The 18,982-nt window shown below is 33.0% G+C and overlaps 2 protein-coding genes across 2 annotated transcripts in view; both read right to left on the bottom strand.

The window, feature by feature from the left end:
• The window catches only part of LOC106069489 (receptor-type tyrosine-protein phosphatase alpha-like), a gene marked incomplete at its 5' end in the record, with an annotated part of 32,736 nt that extends 27,616 nt beyond the window's left edge, over positions 1–5,120 (bottom strand). The window contains 4 exons of the mRNA XM_056028556.1: positions 89–176; positions 1,555–1,685; positions 3,323–3,426; positions 5,023–5,120. Of these exons, the coding sequence (XP_055884531.1) occupies positions 89–176; positions 1,555–1,685; positions 3,323–3,426; positions 5,023–5,120 (421 nt within the window). The remainder of the gene's footprint in view (positions 1–88; positions 177–1,554; positions 1,686–3,322; positions 3,427–5,022) is intronic.
• A 754-nt stretch (positions 5,121–5,874) lies between these two features.
• LOC106050576 (multiple epidermal growth factor-like domains protein 10) lies at positions 5,875–18,164 on the bottom strand. The gene is made up of 12 exons (XM_056028545.1): positions 18,107–18,164; positions 16,851–16,985; positions 16,485–16,639; positions 14,378–14,447; positions 13,418–13,552; positions 12,582–12,716; positions 12,111–12,275; positions 10,973–11,107; positions 10,246–10,380; positions 7,403–7,543; positions 6,283–6,432; positions 5,875–5,900 (listed from the first exon to the last, which is right to left on the bottom strand). Exons 1-12 carry the CDS (start codon positions 18,162–18,164, stop codon positions 5,875–5,877), a joined length of 1,440 nt encoding a protein of 479 aa, XP_055884520.1.
• Between the last annotated feature and the right edge of the window lie 818 nt (positions 18,165–18,982).

Genomic DNA, 18,982 nt, shown 5'->3' with positions numbered 1-18,982 from the left:
AGTGGATATTTCTTAGAAAATTATAATTTACAAAAGGTGTAACTATAATGACTATAGCTATAATTACTACATAGAAAAAAAAACTTACATGGACAGATATTTTTGTATCTGTTCTTTAATCTATTCTCTTCACTTACTCCAACATCTGTTGTCACATTCTTAGGCTTTGGAACACTCTGAAGAAAAGACAGAAACAAATTATACCATTCTGAAGCAACTGGATTAGTTGAATATTTGGTCTGCAGGCTTTTTCAGTGCATAAATCAAAGACTTGCTCCAAATGGATCAGACAAACTACATGCTTCACTCCATTCAAGAAGAACATTAAGACCTATCTGTTCAACATTAGTTTAGATTAGTTTGTCATTTTAACTTTTGTGTTTATGTCTGTTATGTTATCAAAGTGCATTGAGCCTACATTATGTTTGTTTGTAAAATGTTTTACATGTTTCAGATGTTCCTTCAGAGTTGATAATAGTTTACTTCTTAGTCCAAACCTCCCGCAGGACAACGGGGGATGGGAGCGGGCAGGGCTTGAACCCTCGACCGTCTATAAATCCGAACGACAGTCCAGCGCACAAACCGCACGACCAGGCAGCCATCCAGTAGTTTGTTAACAGTGCTTTATACATTAAATTATTATTTATATTTTCTGCACGTTTTATAAAATCTATAACTAAAACTTTCCAAGACAGTCTACTCATCTTCAATTTGTATACTTTGATCTTTATTAAACTTTGCTAATCACCATCCCTACAGGTCTGGGAAACCACTAAATCTCAAACTGTACTGTGACATACATGCACTATGCATGACAGCAGCGCAGGGGTGCCACTTATTTTTCCAGTAAACCCTGAAACTTACATTTTTTAGGTTTTAGAAGTTTTATAAATCCTCAAACCAAAATACTCAAATTCTGAAATAAAGCACATGCCAGCTAAGTTTTTAATTACAATTTTTGCAAGAATAGAGTGAACAATCAAACTTGCTTGGTTTAATTTGTATATGTAAATACAAATTCTTCTAAATTGTTATAATCAAAGGACGCTGTGCATAACATTTTTTCAAATCCCCTTAAATTAAAAAAGAAAAAAAAAAGGTGGGCAGAATTTATAACCTATTCTTTTTCAAAATGGCATCACTTCACAAAATTAGAACATTTAGGCCTAAATCTATATCATAATATGCTCCCATATTTTAAATATGTAATTAGTAAGCCTATCATTATAATAAATAGAGTTTGTGTGTATTTATTGATAAAGCTTGTAATACAAGTTAAGAGGATTTAGTACAATTTTATATTAACAATGTTTGTACTCCCCTTAAAACACACAATTATTTTAAATGATGTTTCTCTCTTAACATTTTTCCCTCATTATTCCTTTGAAGCAGCCTAGAGTTATCTGTGGTCTGGGACTTTTGCAGGAGAGGATTTGAACCTCTAAGTCCTCACTCAAATGGAGTTTGATGATGATAGTGGTGGCTTGACCACTTAATAATTCAGCTACAAAAGACAGAGCAAAGTAAATGTAATTTCACAAAACAAATACTTACTCTATACTGTTCAATAAGAAATTCATCTTTGTGAGACAGCAGGTAATCGTTTAGGTTGTCAACTGCAATCTTTGTATTCACTTGTGCAATATTGAAGTTACAGTAAGTTGCATCTCCATTTTGTTCTGTGCCTAAAACAAGAAAAAAAAAAAAGAATTCATCCAATAAAATAAGTTGTATCTAACTGGCTGAGATTTTGGGAGTCAGTTATATAGATTGGGTCTCAAACAAGGAAATCCTATACCAAACTGGGAGTTCAACACTTAGTAAGGTTGTGACAGAGTGTCGCATGAGGTTTGAGGGACATGTTTGTCAACAAAATGAACTACGCATACCAAGAGTTGCAATGACACATGGAGGCAAATACGAGAAAAGTGCAAACATGTACATCCTCATATAACTTGTGCCACACTTTCATGGAGGACCTCAAAACAGTAAACACAAGGTGGGAGGAGGCTTCAGACATTGCCAGTGACAGATCCTTGTGGAAACAGCTTGTCAAATGGTGTTGGAGGACCTAAGTCTAAGTCCTACTAAAGTCTGTGGGAAACAACCCAGCAAACACCATAATGCAAGAAATCAAAAGACACAAATGGGGCTGGACTGGACATATAATGCTAAAAACAACAGAAAAATACTGCCAGTAAAATAACAAACTGCTTTTACTTTATCCAACTAATGTCAGGTACCCATAGGAGTCAGAGAGCCCTAAAAATCCTAAATTCAAACAACCAGTCTTCGCAGGGATTTGAATCCTAAAACCCTTGGTTCAGAAGCCGAGCGGTTTACCACTCAGCAACCAAGCACATTTTAGGGAATGGGAGGGAGTGTAAGAAAGGATGTTGTTACATTTTAGGGAATGAGAGGGAATGTAAGAAAGGATGTTGTTACATTTTAGGGAATGGGAGGGAATGTAAGGAAGGATTTTGTTACATTTTAGGGAATGGGACGGAGTGTAAGGAAGGATGTTGTTACAATAAAAATTGAGTTGCTATTAGCTCTCTTAGAAGTAGTTTAACTCTTTTAGTGCAGTGTTACTCTCAGGGAGTAGCTTCGCTAGCACAGGTGAGTGTGACATTAATCTCAGTAAGTAACTTAGTATATAAAATTTATTTCATATCTTTTTATGTAAAACTTTTTATTTCTCTATTTTTTATATTTTTTTTCCAGATGTGAGGGTGATTGTTCTTTATTTTGGTAGTAAATTGGATGCAGGAATAACTCATTTATAGAAAAAAGACAACATTGTCTTAGTGGTTCCTCTTATTTTTGTTTATTTCGCTGGATTCCAAGAAATTTAAATATTTGAGATTTTTCAATAATTATGGATTAAATGTAAATTTGAAATGGGTAAATCTTCAAGTAAATTGTTTTTTTTTAATGAATTTTTTTTTTAATATATTTCCTTTTTCTTTTCTAAATTTAAACTTAATAAAAATACATTTTCTTGAATAATTTAAGATGTTTATAGATTTTTGTTCGCTTCAGAAAACTCCATTTTTCAATCAAAATTATTTGCACTGAAAGAGTTAACATACTTTATCATTAAATTTCTACCTTTTAACCCCTTTAAAATCTTTTGAACAAAGCATTATTTCACACTAAAACTGAAGTACTAAGCTTGACTTTAAAAATAACAATATTAGCAGCCTTACCAGTTAGTTCAACATGAGTGAGCAACTTTTAAAGAAAATGTTGTATATGTATTAAAACTGAAAGGAACAGATTTTCTAGCATATGCAAGATAAACGGGCTTCGTCATACTTACTAGTATAATCTTTCTCTTGAACAGTGATACTATCTTCAGGGGTCAGCCTGGTGAATTCTCTTTCTTCAAGAGACGAGAGGTCAGGTTTCTTATAATACTTTCGTCTGTCAATTAAACATTAATCAATATTATACAAACTTTAAAAGCATTCAAAAAAAAAATACAGCAACCATTTATTCAATCTCAAAGGAGGCTATAAAAGAATTTTTTGAGAGTTATAAAACATAGCCCAACTACCCAGAGTTCAATTACTAAATTTAGGTAATAATAATAATAATATTATTATTATCAATCTTTATTTTCCATAAGGAAATTTGTCTTAAAATATGTGCATTATACCAAACAAAATATTATAACTATAGAAAACCAAAATATACATTCACATCAGACTCACAAAAAAATTACATGTGAAAGTTTATAAAAGATAGTTTCTATTTAATGATTTTACAACCAGGGGAACAAAATAAAATTGATTGTGTCTGTCTTTGCTAATGTCGTGTTGTATTTATTTTGTGATGGCAAAAAACACAAAATCCTGACACAGTGTCATTTTTTAGTTCTAAAATTTTAAAAATGATCTAGAAGAGCATCTAATTCTAAGCCCTAAACAAAGCTTAAAATCAAACAATCACGTATATTAATAGCATAATATGATGAATAAAGTCAAATCAATCCACACCCAAAAAAACAACAACAACATCAGTGCCAACCATTTGATCTTAAAACAAAATGAAAGTATATAAGTATATTATTTAAGATATGTTGTAGAAGGTGCAGTGGTTGAGTGGTAGAGCGCTTGGATTCTGAACCAGGAGTCCCAGTTTGAATCCTGGTGAAGCCTCAGAGTTTTAATTTTGGGAATTTTTTGGCGCCTCAGAGTCCACCGAGCTCTAATGGGTAGATGACATTAATTAGAGAAAAGTAAAGGCAGTTAGTCATTGTGCTTGCCACATGAAACCCTTGTTAACCGTGGGCCACAGTTTTCTCAATATGCTATGATCCTATCTCTTGTCTGGACCAGTTGAGAAAGGCATAGTGTGAGAAGGAAAGGTGGATCTGAATGAATGTTACAATAATATCTCTTTTAAATGCATTCATAAAAAAAAAGGGAATGACCTGATTTCAAACTCAGGGCTCAGGTCTCCTCAAGCTGACATACTAACCACTATGCGAAGTGCTTATGAAAATAGAAGGTTTTCTAGCTATCTATTGTTAATTGCAAACTTAAAAGTGGCAACCTATAAAGGGGATTAATTCAGCTTATACCACTACATAGTACAATTTCTTTCCCTTGTCGGATACCAAAGCAAAATAATCAATTACTAAAAGTTAATTAACTAATTGTTTAATTTTTTTGACAGGTTCTTGTTTTGACAGTTAAAAGAAATATTTGTGCGAAATTTCAGCTTGATCTGAGATTGGATGTCTGAGAAATAATGTTTAAGAACTTTTTACCAGACAGACAGATAGAATGAAAATCTCAGCTGTAACAAGATTTGAGGAGCCTGAAAATGTCCGTTTGACAGCTAAATGTTTGTCTCCTGGCAACAACAATGCACAAAACAATTACAATATATCTGGACTAGTTTTAGATTGATATTTCTGTAAGCTGACAGATGTTGATTTTTTTTTTTAAGTTACTGATTTATCAAGTCATACTTTTATAACATAACTATGTCAAAGACATAAAATTTTCTTACTTCCAAATTATAGCTCCCACAGCGACCAGTACAGCAACAATAATAATGGCAATAATACTTCCAACAATAGTGCCCACATTAGCAGAAGAAGCTGCAAACAAACAAAAAATAAATAAATATTACATTTAAAAAAAAAAAATTAAAAAGAGCTTATTTTAGGGGAAGAACTCCACATTTACATTCATGCCTATCAATTTGTTGATCCATTTTCCTTATTCAACTAAATTTAGTAATAACCACTATTTAATTAAATAATTGGTTACTTTTTTTATTGATTCATATTTTGTAGGCCAACTTCAACAAGACATTCCCTGTGGCAATCTAACAGAAGGCAGGAGAGCCAGTGGTCACCCACTTTTACAGTGTACCCACTTTTACGGTATACAGATGTACGCAAATGCAACATGAAGCTCTTCAAAATTACACTAGCAGCTGGGAGAAGTGACACTGGATAGATTCTCATGGAGAGGGAGCATAACGAAAGGGTCTTGGATTGCAGATGCCATAAACAACAGCAGCAGAAAGAAGGGTAAAAATGCAACGGTGCCTGGTGATTACATATGCCTAACTGGCAGCTGTGTATCAAGGAATGGCCTCTTTAGCTACACAAGAGGTTGCAAAGGGAAAAGATCGTCTCTCGAGACGTAAAATGCCACAGAGACTCATATTTTGTAAGAAACAACGAATGATAGTGCAAAGTTTGAGCTTGAATGGGAAGTGGGAGGATTAACATGATCAAAATTAGTAACAGACAAACAGACAGACAGAGATGATATAAATTTTTAACGAGCTACAATAATGTGTTGAAGACATCAATAATATTCCTACTGGTATATGAGCCAAGCAAAATTTTTAAGATACCTTAAAATGAAGTGTTCCTAAATTCCAAAACATAAATTGAATAAAAGTAACAAAAGTTATATTGAGTTTTTGTTGACAGAAGAAATTCAAGAAATTCCAAGTTTATTTTACTAAAATATAATACACCTACAACAGTTTAGTTGTACTGGGTGTTTAGAGCTGCTCTATAAACCAATGACTAACCTTTAACAAGCAGGTCAGTTGTACAAAGAACAAACAAGCCAGAACAATAATTAAGTTACCCAAATCTACTTGCTTTTAAAGACATAATAAAATTATATGCATCTATATATACAAATGCATTGATAGATTATCATTAATCCATTAATTTATTCAATGATAGTAGATATATTTCACAAGATCCACTGATTACTAGTATTAATTCTCTAAGGTAGTCACCTTGGCTTTGACAAAAGGTTCCACTATAGTCCTCAGCACAGCCATAAAGACAAGCTCCTGAAACATGGTTGCATGCCTTGGTAGAGTTGGGTAAACAGTTCACACTGCATGTCTGAGTGCAGTTGAGGCCAAAGTGCTGATTTTCACATTCTACAGAGGAAGAAGATACATTTAGAAAATATATAAAAAATATAAAAAAACAGAAACAATAAAAGTTATAGTTGTACACCTATATGAAATTAAGATAAATATATAGTGACAAAAAGTGGGTAAAAAAGCAGTTGTAGAAGTCTCTCAAAGAAATATTCATAAAAGTAGGCCAATTCATTGAATCTGATTATTCTAACTTTTTTAAGGTTGCTCTGATTAACAGGATTCAGCTGTACAATAGGATTTGTTAAAGAACTTCAATGTTTGGTCCGAATAAGCGGCTGTTTCAACTGTAGGCTATATTTACGCATAATTCTTACAATAAATATTGTTTCTTCCGCTTTACAAGTTTTAAGACGCTCCATGAGAAATGGAGACATTATGCCATAGATATAGCTCAAACCTCCTACAGGAGGTTAAGGAATGGAAGCAGGCAGGCTTCACATTCAGAACAGTTGTGATGAAAATCAAAAGTGTATATATGAGCAGCAAACCCTCCCTATGTACTCTAATGCTGCTAAATGGATGGGCATGAAATGAAAGAGGTTCTTTTAAAGGCAAAAGACTGAGAGGAATGGAGCGGTAGAATGGAGAAAGACAATTGACAAATCTTGTGTGGTGCCCCAAATCAACAAACTAAGGGATAGGGGAAGGTAAGAGACAGGTGACTCTGAGTCCTTCCAACCCTAATGGGTACCTGACATGAGTTAGTTAAAAGTAAAGGCGGTTGGTTGTTGTGCTGGCCACAGAACGCCCTTGTGGGCCACAGAATCAGAGGGCCTTTACATCATCAGTCCCATAGATTGCTAGGTCTGAAAGGGGAACTTAACTGTTTTTTGGTATAATTATAAGAACATAGAAGAGGCATGCATACAATTCGAGGTAAAACAATTTAAGATTGTAAAATAGGAATAGAGCAAATATCTATAATATCACTATTGGAATTAAGTTTATTAAGCTACTTTATTACCTTTATCGCACTGGTTACCAATATATCCATCTTTACATCCATTATAGCAGTGTCCATCGACATTATTGCAAGCTAGGATATTGTTACAGTTAGAGTTGCAAACTCCTGAACAATTCTGTCCAAACTGTCCTGGAGGACAAACTAAAAAAAAAAAAAAAAAATCTGCTAGATGTAGAATCTAGAATGTCATTCCATGATGATAATCTAGAACTTGAACTAGATCTAAAATCATCTAAATAGAGAGAAAAGAGAGATATATTATAGAGATCTAAATCTATTATAATTTTTATCTAGATCTAGACTCTACCTGGTAGACTACATAGTACATACTAATATATTTAGGCCTATATATATATATATATATATAGTTAATCTACATGTAGTTTATAGTTTATCTGGATCTAAATCTAGTCTAAAAAATATCTCTCTCTAGTCCTACATGGCTATAATACATGGAACTATAGGCTACTCAAGACTAATTTGTACATGGCTACATGGAACTATAGGCCTACTAATGGAACGTACACAAGCTCAGAGTTTTGTGTTCTTATTTGATTTATAGAAATTTCTTTTCATTCTAGATCTAGATTATCTATATATAGAGATTCCGCATATTGATGAAACTATTAAAAAACCAAACAAAGCATTAGGGTTTATTAAAAGAAATTTCTAGAAATAAAAAAAGAACATAAAACTAAAATGTTATTTAACCTTGGTTAGGCCAATAATAGAATATGCATCCTCCGTTTGGGACCCTTCAACTCAAGAAAACATTCAGAAACTGGAACAGATACAAAATAGAGCTGTGAGATTCATAACAAATGAATAATCACATTTGACTAGACTAGAGTAACTCCTTTAGTAAAATCTCTAAATTTAGAAAGCCTTCAGGATAGAAGACTTAAAAGTAAAGTAGCAATTATACATAAACACTGAACCATAATCTTCAAATACAAAACAAAATTTAATAAAATACTTAGAAAGACACAAAGATAAAGACACATTCCTCATCCCATATGCTAGGACAAATTTGTACCAATGCTCCTTTTTCCCTAGTGCTATTAGAGCCAGCCAGGAAAAAACAGTGACTTAGCAGAATTTAGGTCATTGGTTAACATGCATGACTAAATGCATGAAGCGTAGGATATAATCATCTTTTTTTTTTTTTATGTAACGGCTGTATCATATAAGAAAAGATAAGATAAATTATGCACCACAAGGTTAAGATATATATATAGAACAATATAGAAATATAGAGTCTAAATGCGATGTAGATCACACCAAGAAATCTAGATTCTATGGCCCTATATAGATCTAGGTCTAGTCTATGATCTATTTAGGTTATGTTGCGGTTTTTGAAAAAATTTCCATTTAAAATAATCTGATCAGACATAATATTAGACTATAGATCTATAAAATTCCATATATATAGGTCTATTTCTTCTTCTTTGTTCTCATTTTTATATGTTGAAGCATTCAGATGACCCGACCAATACATGAGATGAACTGCGCACTGGTTTCCAAATAAGGGAGCTCGCCATGTAGCTTTCTATCTATTGGGGTGTTTTGGGGCCAGTGTCTTGTGCGGGCCTCTTTGTAAAGGGAGAACTATTGAAGGACATGGTCAGCATTCTATGGTGACACTCCACATTGGCAGATTTCATTGGTTCCAGTTTTGAGCTTCCAGTACATATGTTGTCTCATTCTGTTTATGAATTAATATAATATACTCAGATTGGTAGTTCATCTTTTATTATTCATTAGATATATTAAAACATGTAAATCTAAAATATGAAAGATTTATTAATAAATATTATTGTTATTATAATTTTTTTTTTATTATCATTATGTTAAAAACAAAGGAGTATTCATTCTCTGTCAATGCCAGGGTCGAGTTTCAATAAAGAGAAACAAAATTCATTGTAGTCTCCTTTATCAGGTTCCACTGAGGATTCTCTGGTGTTGATCCAACTACAGGATATATTTTAGAAGTTTTTTTTAAAGATGATTAAGCATAAAAGTTCAAATCCAATATTTTGCTAATTCATCTTAAATTATTATTATTATTATTATATAAAAAGATAGTTATGGATATAAGCAAAATCAAACAAATGAGTTTTTACTTTAGCCAATCAACACTCTGGCTGACAAAAAGGAGGACTTCTCTCTTGATATATCTTGTAGAACAACTGCTGACCGGGAAAAGTGGAGGATTTTAATGCGCAGGACAGATGATAATGATAAAATGCACATTAAATGGTTCCAGATTTTTTGAAAAATACCCAAATATGGAAGTAATGGAAACATGTATTTTAATAAAGTTTCCTTAAGAAAATAACTTGTGTGCCGATCCTTTATTCAGGAAAATTTTATCTTATGTTAGAAAATGGATGATGTTTTTATAAACCTAATCCAATAAAGTATAGGAAAGTTTTACACTCAATGCGTCAGCCTAAGTGGTTCGCAAAGTAAATTTCTTCTTTAGCAGCATCATGGATTTCTCCACATAGCACCATGCGCGAAAAAGATGTGTGTCGGCAATTGGCTCAAAAAATTTGGAGCTGTTCCATCGATATAGTCCCATGTTTTGTACAAATCTTCTTGTTATGCTTCTCATCTACATTTTAATAAGTTTGTGAAAAACTATGATGACATGTGAAAGTGTTACAGACCAAATAATCAACCAATGCATTAAAAACAAAAATACCACTCAGTTTACACAGATCCAAAAGAAGTAAATGAAAATTGCAATCCCTTTAGGTAATAATTCTACCACTATCCAAAAACAAAATTGCATTAGAATTGCGGAAAAAAAAAGTAGATATAATTTAATTTGAACCTACTGATGTTACAGAAGTCTCCATGAAAACCAGGGTAGCATAGATTGCAAGTGCCGTTAATGTGGTGACATTTATTTTCAGTACAACTTGATGAGCAGTTCTCTAAACAATTCTGTCCATATTTTGTTTCCTGGCATTCTGAGATCAATAATATTTTTTTTTTCAATAATATTTTAGTTATGAAATCGAATGATCTAACTACAAGATCTATTTTAAAAGTTTGTTTTTTTAATGATGATTAAACCTATAAGTAAAAATCCGATATTTCTCTAATTCATCTTAAATTAAAATAGGCCCTATAGTTCCATTTCTAATTGTAGGTTTTCATGCATGATGGAAAACCTATAATATAAATAGCAAACTTGATGTTCAATTACTAGATCTAGATCTAAAATTTAAATTATAGGTTAGGGTTGAAAAAAACAATTTTACTTCTTTTAACTACTTTACAAAACAACGCCTTGATCCAACTTTCTAAAAAATTTTCAGATTTTTTGTAGTGCTAAAAAATCTCCATGTCCAGTCTAGAGTAGTATAGATATAATTCTATGGTTGATAGGCAGTATGTTGTTTGTTTTTTAAAGCTACATTATTGTGCACATTTTAACACTGCATAATGACATTTTTTAAGGATTTTTGTTTTGTAACTTTTGTTCATTTGGCATTTTTTGAAGAGCTAAGTTGGCCAATGCCCCCCTCCCCTCTATCTCAGCATAAAAATAATATTTACCATCCTCACAATAGTCTCCATGATAACCTGAATAGCACAGATCACAAGTGCCATTGACGGGATGACAACTCTCATTCACACAGCTGGCGGAGCAATTCAGAGAACAGTTTTGTCCATAACTTGTTCTATTACAGACTATAGGGAGGAAAAGTAACAAGTTACATTATTGTAAAAATAAATAATGGCCTATAGGTACAAACTATATTTTACAGCCTCCATTTGATAGGTCACCACCAAAAAAATGTTTCTAGGATATTTAACATTATTTCAAAGATAGAATAAAGAAAAATAGCTTTGTGTTAAATTCAAGAACCCTCTATATATCTTATGTGAGAGTACATTTCAAGAATACAACAAATAAAACTGAAAATGCATAATGTACACAGGTTCTTCATGGGGTAATGAGAACGAGGTCATTAACCATTTGGTCATTTAACAAGTCAATGTCATTCATCAACCATGTAAATTGCTAGGATTCCGAGCCACATGCTGATCAAAGCTTCAGATATATTCTGGTTGTGAGTTGGTCATCACAAGGAACCAGTAGAGATTGCCCTAACGGGCTAAAGACAAAAAAAAACAACTACAAAATAATGAAACTTGCTACCATTTGGTCATTTAACAAGTCAATGTCATTCATCACCCATGTAAATTGCTAGGATTCCGAGCCACATGCTGATCAAAGCTTCAGATATTCTGGTTGTGAGTTGGTCGTCACAAGGAACCAGTAGAGACTGCCCTAACGGGCTAAAGACAAAAAAAAAACAACTACAAAATAATGAAACTTGCTACAAAGCAGTTATCTTCTTGACTGATTTTTTAATTTTTTTTTTTGGGGGGGGGGGGGGAATTTTTGAGGAATCATTGTTAAAATCGTTATTCATCCTACTCATTAAAATGTCAATTGTAATCTTGGTTCATTTTCCTAAATAAAGGATCATCACAAAAGTTAATTTCTTAAGACAAATTCCTCACCTACTTCTATTTGATCTATCAACAGCGTATAATTAATTTACGGATTAGGTTTATAATACGCTAGCACATTTGGATTTATAATTGGTAGGTTAAACAGTTAATGTAGGCTGATAATAAATACAATATGTAATCAATATGCCTCAAATTAAAATGATGTATGTACATGAAAAAAATATAAGATAAGATTGTTTACATTGATTGCAGACATCTCCTTGGTGACCAGGATAGCACGAATTGCAAGTTCCACTAATATGATTACATTTTTGATCTGTGCAGTTTTCTGAACATTGCCCAGTACAATTTTGTCCAAAGAATGTAGAGTTACAGGCTAGAACAAAAATATTGTTGCATACAACAAACTGTTAACAATTTTTAAAAAATAAACATACATAAAACAACATACATTTTAAGTATTTAAATTTATTTTTTATTTTTTTTTGTGTATATTGATAGCATCTTGACCCGGGCTCAAAACTCAGGGGGGGGGGGGCGCACACGCAGAGGGAGGTCAAAAGATTCAAAGACAAATACGATTTTTTGGGCATTTTCAATTTTGTTTTTAAAAATTTTGTAACCAAACAAATTATCAAACAGGCCTACCTAACATAATTAAATTAAATCGCATTCAACTTACTTTGATTACAGAAGTCTCCAATATAACCAGGAATACACAATATACACTTTCCGTTAACTGGATCACATTTCTGATCAGTACATTTCGAGGAGCAGTTTAACAAACAATTTTGTCCATATGTCTTTTCATTGCAAGCTATATAAATAAATAATTTAATTATCTAATATATAAAACAGAATGTATGGCATATGTATCTAGGCCTATGTATGTGTTTCCCACATAGAAATCAAAACCGTATAACCAATATTGATAAAATTTGGCATAAATGTTCCTTAGATCATGGTGGAGACTGTAGAGTATGTACCCTCACGACCGGAAGGGGGGCCTAAAAATAAAATAAAATACCTAAATTTACCTCTATTAAAGAGCAAAACATTTTTAACAGTATTTATATTTGATCGCATGAATATGTGAGCTAAACTGTAATCCTATTTTTATTCTCATGGCAAAAAAGTGGAGGGAACATTCGCAATATTTAACATTGGCCTAAATCCAATCCACTAATTTCAATCCACTAATTCAGCAATACTAAGCAATACTAACTAAGGCCTGCAGGCCATGAATAATATTTGGCTATTTTTATTTCGTGGCAAAAAAAAAATGAAGGGAACATTTGCGGTATTTAACATAGGCCTAAATCCAATCCACTAATTCAGTAGTACCCTAACTAAGGCCCGCAGGCCATGGATAATATTTGGCTAGTATTATATAAAGCAATAGTTTGAAAAGATGATTTGTAACGACCTTTGCTCGGAATCACAGATAATCTCTAACTGTTATAACCCAAAAAATTATCAAATACATAACATAATTACAGTAAGTGGATTTCTACTTACTTTGATTGCAGAAGTCTCCTATATAACCAGGAATACACAAGTAACACTTTCCATTGACTGGATCACATTTCTGATCAGTGCATTTTGTGGAACAGTTTAACGAACAATTTTGTCCATATGTCTTTTCATTGCAGGCTATATAAATAAATAATCTTATTATATTATAAAAAGCAATAGTCAAATTAATTTTTAAATACATTATTTTTTTAATGCGAGAGTAAACCTGTATTTGTAATGCGTTTTATTTATTGAAATATTTTAAATCGTTACAAACTCAAGTTCAGTCTGTGTATATTGTTAATAAACGTTTTGTATTTTGTTCACTAGAGAAGTTTGTTCATGTAATTGAAAGTGTATTTTAAAAAAAAAAGATATACTATATTACAAAGTGGTATGGTTGTATCAACTGTTTAGAGCTATGAACAAATGACTGAACAACAACATATGGTGTCAGAAAATAAGTGATATACCGATATATAACAAAAACACAAACTAAAACTCTAAGTCCATATTACAAGGTCTTCAGGGCTCGCAAAAACTTTCACCAGGAAAAAGGAGAAGAAACAGACAGAGAAAGCGATGGGAAGACAAAATAAGTGAATGGATGGGCACGTCAGTGAAAGAGGTTCTATCCAAGGGAAAAGACAGGAATGTAGAAAAATGTCTACAAATCTTGCATGGTGCCCCAACGATCCAACAGACTAAGGAATAGGTAAAGATGGTGAAGGCGAAGTTGTAAAATGAATGTATTTTATGTTTGCTTGGTTAATTTTAAAAAATTAAAGATTTCGCTTTACAAAACAAAAATTAGCCGTTTTATCACAAGTTTGAAAGATCTATAATATCATAATAAATAATTTTCTAGTTTCTGCATTCTAAACGGAATGCACGGACGGACAGACAGACCAGACAAAAATAATTCCACTTTTGTAGGCCTTTAAAAAGTAAAATGCTACTTACTTTGAGCACAGAAGTCTCCTTTATAACCAGGAATACACACTTTACACTTTCCATTGACTGGATCACATTTCTGATCAAGACATTTTGTTGAACAGTTTAGCGAACAATTTTGTCCATAGGTTGTTTCTTTACAATCTAGCAATATAATATTATAATATCATGCCATGCCATATATCATATCATATCATGTCATAACATATCAAATCATATCATATAGCATATAGGATATAGCATATAGCATATAGCATAGCATAGCATAGCATATATCATATCATATATCATATCATATATCATATCATTATGGTTTAAGAACATCTTGTCTGGTGATCCAAAATTTACTACTTTCAGTTTTGACGACATAACAGATTCTTATCTTACTAGTCTACTGGCGGCGTAGCATACACCGCTATTTTGCAGGGCAGGCCTTAGGGAACTGCAGTGGGCTACGTATTTATGCGACCGCAGTGGGCCCCTCACTTTCATAGCTAATTCTATGTGTGAAAATTATTAAATTAAACCATTGTATAATTCCTGATATTGCAAAATATAAGAAAAATTCCTGGAAATATCTGGAAATTATTAAAATCTTTAGAAAACACATACAAATCTCCTGAAATATATTGACAAAAATTGTCATTTTGGGGTGTCATTCAATATCGAAAATGCCAATCCTACGCACTAAAAATAAATGGCATAATCCCGCTCCTCAAACTAATGAAGAATTTCTTAAGTTCAACAATTCTCGTAGATAGATTGAAACATTTGGTGATTCTTGCTATTGGGCGTGATCTATGTAAGAAATATTATTTTTTTATGATATACTGTATGACTTCGCTACACGCAAGGCTCGTAAAGTAATTCTGTACGTAGTAAATGATGAGTAAAATGCAAAGATGAATGTATTTTCTAATATAAAAATTAATTTTCACTTATAATCCGTATCCCTACCCAAACTGGGCCCCGCGAATTCCGTTTCACATAGTGCCCCACAATGGTTACGTCCATCCCTGCTATTTAGTGACGGGTTATTATACATAGTCGATTACTTATTCTTTTTCCATGACTTCTTGGTCACAATGGTTAAGTCCGTCCCTGCTATTTAGTGTTTGTAAAATGTTTGCTTGTAAAATGTTTTACATGTTTTGGATGTTCCTTCAGAGTTGAAGATAGTTAACTTCCTGGTCCAAACCTCCTGCAGGACGAAGGGGGATGGGAGCGGGCAGGGTTTGATAAATCCATACGACAGTCCAGCGCTCAAACCGCACGACCAGGCAGCCATCATTTGTGACCGGTGAATACTTGTTCTCCCCCCCCCTCTTGTTTTTTCGTGGGGTGACTATCCCCAGAAAGAAGAGAATGATCTTTCATTTCCTTCTTCTTACTTCCTCTCGTCCAAACTCTTGAGCGACAAAGAGAATTATATATATAGATGTTATAAATTACAGACGTTACTCCATATGAGAAGACATTTGTGTCCTACGCGCGTATCCCTCTGTCAATCTAATCATTCATTTTAATAGTGATTTAAAGTCTGCCAAGTCACTGGTTTTCCTGGCTGGCTCAGGCAACCCATTTCATGCTCTAATAGCACTGGGGAAGAAAGAGCATTTGCACAAATAATAAGAAATATGCCTTATGGTCTTTCTAAGTATTTTACTAAGCTTTGTTTTAGTATTTCTAAATTATAGTTTAATGTATTATAACTACTTTACGTTTTAGTTTTCTGTCCTGAAGGATCTCTAAATTAAGTGAATTTACTCATTGTCATGCTAACAAAATGTGAATATTCATTTGTTATACGACTCATTCTTCTGAACTCATTTTTTAAAAAGTTTATTATATATGTAATTTGCACATACATTTATGAACTAAACATACAATGTTTTTAATGATATCAACAAGTATCGTGATTTTTCTCCGTACACACTTATTCCAAAGTTATAATAATGGTCTCATGTTTAATCCAAGTCACTGGCGAGACGAGGTATGATTTTAGCGACTGATCCTCCTAGGGGCCACATATGAGTTCGTTTAATATTGAGGAAAAAATAATGGTGAAAAATTTAACTGCATGAAATAGTAGAATATCACTTATAGTTCTACTTACATTGACTACAGAAGTCTCCAGTAAAACCTGGAATGCATTGAAAACACTTCCCATCAACTGAATTACATCTCTTATTAGTGCAGGTCGTGGAACAGGTTTGGTAACAGTTTTGTCCATATGTTGTTTCATTGCAAACTGCCAAAACATATATAATGCTATTGTGATCACATCAAGTAATCTATATAACATTTGTTGGAAAAAGGGGGTGGGGATATTTTGTACAAATGCAATATAGTGAATAAAAAATTTTCATGCAACAATAATTTGAATAACTCGTCCAAATATCACATTACTAACTAGGTCTTAGAGATATAAAAGTAAAATTAGATTATATCTGTGATTCAGTGATAATTTAAAAAGTCAAACCTTTATCGCAAAAGTTTCCATAATATCCAGCTCTACACAATAAACATACTCCAGACACAGAATCACATGTTGTATTGAAACAAATAGTTGGACATGTTTGAGTACAGTTGATTCCAAATCGACCAGCTGCACAAACTGTATGAAAGAATAATAATTCTTGGGATAGTTGTACATAATATTATTGAGAAAAAAAGAATTTTTAGATCCTAGTCAAAATCTTTTGCATGGGATGGCAGAAATTGGGGTTTGACCTTGGGACTAGATGTGTAACGAGCAAAATTTACGAACAGGGAAAGTATAAATAAAATGTATTTTAAAAAATGATAATAATAATAATAATATCGACAAGGCTGCTTCCTTAATATGGCTCAAAGCAGGTCATCTCTACCCTGAAACAGAAGGCTTTGTTACAGGACAGAGTAATTATAGGACAAAAATTACGAGAATGACTTTTCGTTCGCGACAATGTCTCAGATCCACATAGGAGGGTTGAGACAACCACAGCGTGGTGGACTTTAATTTTAATAATAATAATAATAATCCTTTTTATCCGTACGGAAATTTTTTCTTACTATTTTCAAACAAAAATGTACATTCACACCAGACTCACTCACAATTTACATGTGAAAAGTTTTTAACAGATAGTTTCTTTTTAATGTTTTGATTGCCAGGGGAATAATATAGGAACATAGGAGGGTTGAGACAACCACAGCGTGGTGGACTTTAATTTTAATAATAATAATAATAATCCTTTTTATCCGTACGGAAATTTTTTCTTACTATTTTCAAACAAAAATGTACATTCACACCAGACTCACTCACAATTTACATGTGAAAAGTTTTTAACAGATAGTTTCTTTTTAATGTTTTGATTGCCAGGGGAATAAAAGAGTGATTGTGTTTGTTTGTCTCTGCTATCGCTGTCTTGCATATCTTTTGTGATGGTAAAATCACAACATCCTGACCCAAAGGGTCATTTTATTTCTAGAATCTTTTTAGCTTTTTTATGAATATTTGTTATATAAATATAAAATACAAATCCTTAATCTTTGGAAACGAAGGCATTGTCATTATTATTATTAATACAAAATCAAAGGCAAGTGTCGGTACGTAGGTTATATTATTTAAATTAAGGACCAATTCTTGTAAGCTGCACAATTTTTGAAAGCAAATTCTATGTTCCATTGCCTTTTAGCTAATGGAGTTTTTCCTGTCACTGTGCTGATGTAACGTTTTTTGGAGGTTTGTCTGTGTACCCCTGTATAGGGTGAGTATCTGAGGCATTACTGCATTTCGCAGTGGTTTCGCTGCCATAGCGTATTAGATTAGTCTTTTTTGAAGTAACGACTGTATTATATAAGATAAGGTCTTTTCAATTTGTCTTTTTTACTTCTCTACAGGGAGCTAGTGATTGGATTTAAGGTTCAATCTGCACCAGAGCCAGCAGTGGAGCCAGTGTTGTACGGTTGTTGTTTTGGTACTATATGACAGCAAGGTGCAGAATGATTATTTGATTAACATAATAGCTGTCTTACAATATTAGTTATATTCAATGATATATTACTTTATCAGTTTGTCCATAGTAAAATTACTTTCCTTTCATTGCAAGTTATAGTGGTAACGTATAGTTAATTATTCAGCATGTTGAACGTCGGGGGCCTGGAAAACGAGCTAAGGCTTAAAACACAGCCCCGACAGAATGTAGTACAATACCTAGCTCATTTCTACAATAATTTTGCTTCTACAAAATACTCTACTGTTTTACGTATTATATAGAACTGGAATACTCCGTAGTGTTTCTAAATGCTTTAATTTGATATTTTAAAAATTTAATCGTCAAATGGTATTGCATCTAGTATTATCTGTATACATGGGCGTAGCCAAGGGGGGGGGGGGGGGGTTGGGGTTCAAACCCCCCCCCCCCCCCGAAATGAAATCCCCCCCCCTTCCAAAGGGGGATCGGAATTTAGTCAATGATTTTTTGCTTTGATTTTGTTTATTTTAGGTGAGATTTTAATACTAAACCATCAATTGCACCAGCACAACCAATGGGGTTTTGAGTTTAAAACCCCCTACCAGGGGGGTTCGAGTTTAAAAACCCCTACCAGGGGTTGTGAGTTTAAAACCCCCTA

Source organism: Biomphalaria glabrata, chromosome 5, assembly GCF_947242115.1.
Source record: "Biomphalaria glabrata chromosome 5, xgBioGlab47.1, whole genome shotgun sequence".
In the NCBI taxonomy this organism is placed as follows: Eukaryota; Metazoa; Mollusca; class Gastropoda; family Planorbidae; genus Biomphalaria; species Biomphalaria glabrata.
This window is presented reverse-complemented; position numbering and strand designations above follow the sequence as displayed.

Coding starts and splice junctions, on each gene's coding strand:
- LOC106050576 (XM_056028545.1), bottom strand. CDS start 18,164: ATGGCAGCGAAACCACTGCGAAATGCAGTAATGCCTCAGATACTCACC. Junction 13,553..14,377: donor AGGAGACTTCTGTGCTCAAA/GTAAGTAGCATT, acceptor TTATTTATATAG/CCTGCAATGAAAAGACATAT. Junction 10,381..10,972: donor TGGAGACTATTGTGAGGATG/GTAAATATTATT, acceptor TATTGATCTCAG/AATGCCAGGAAACAAAATAT.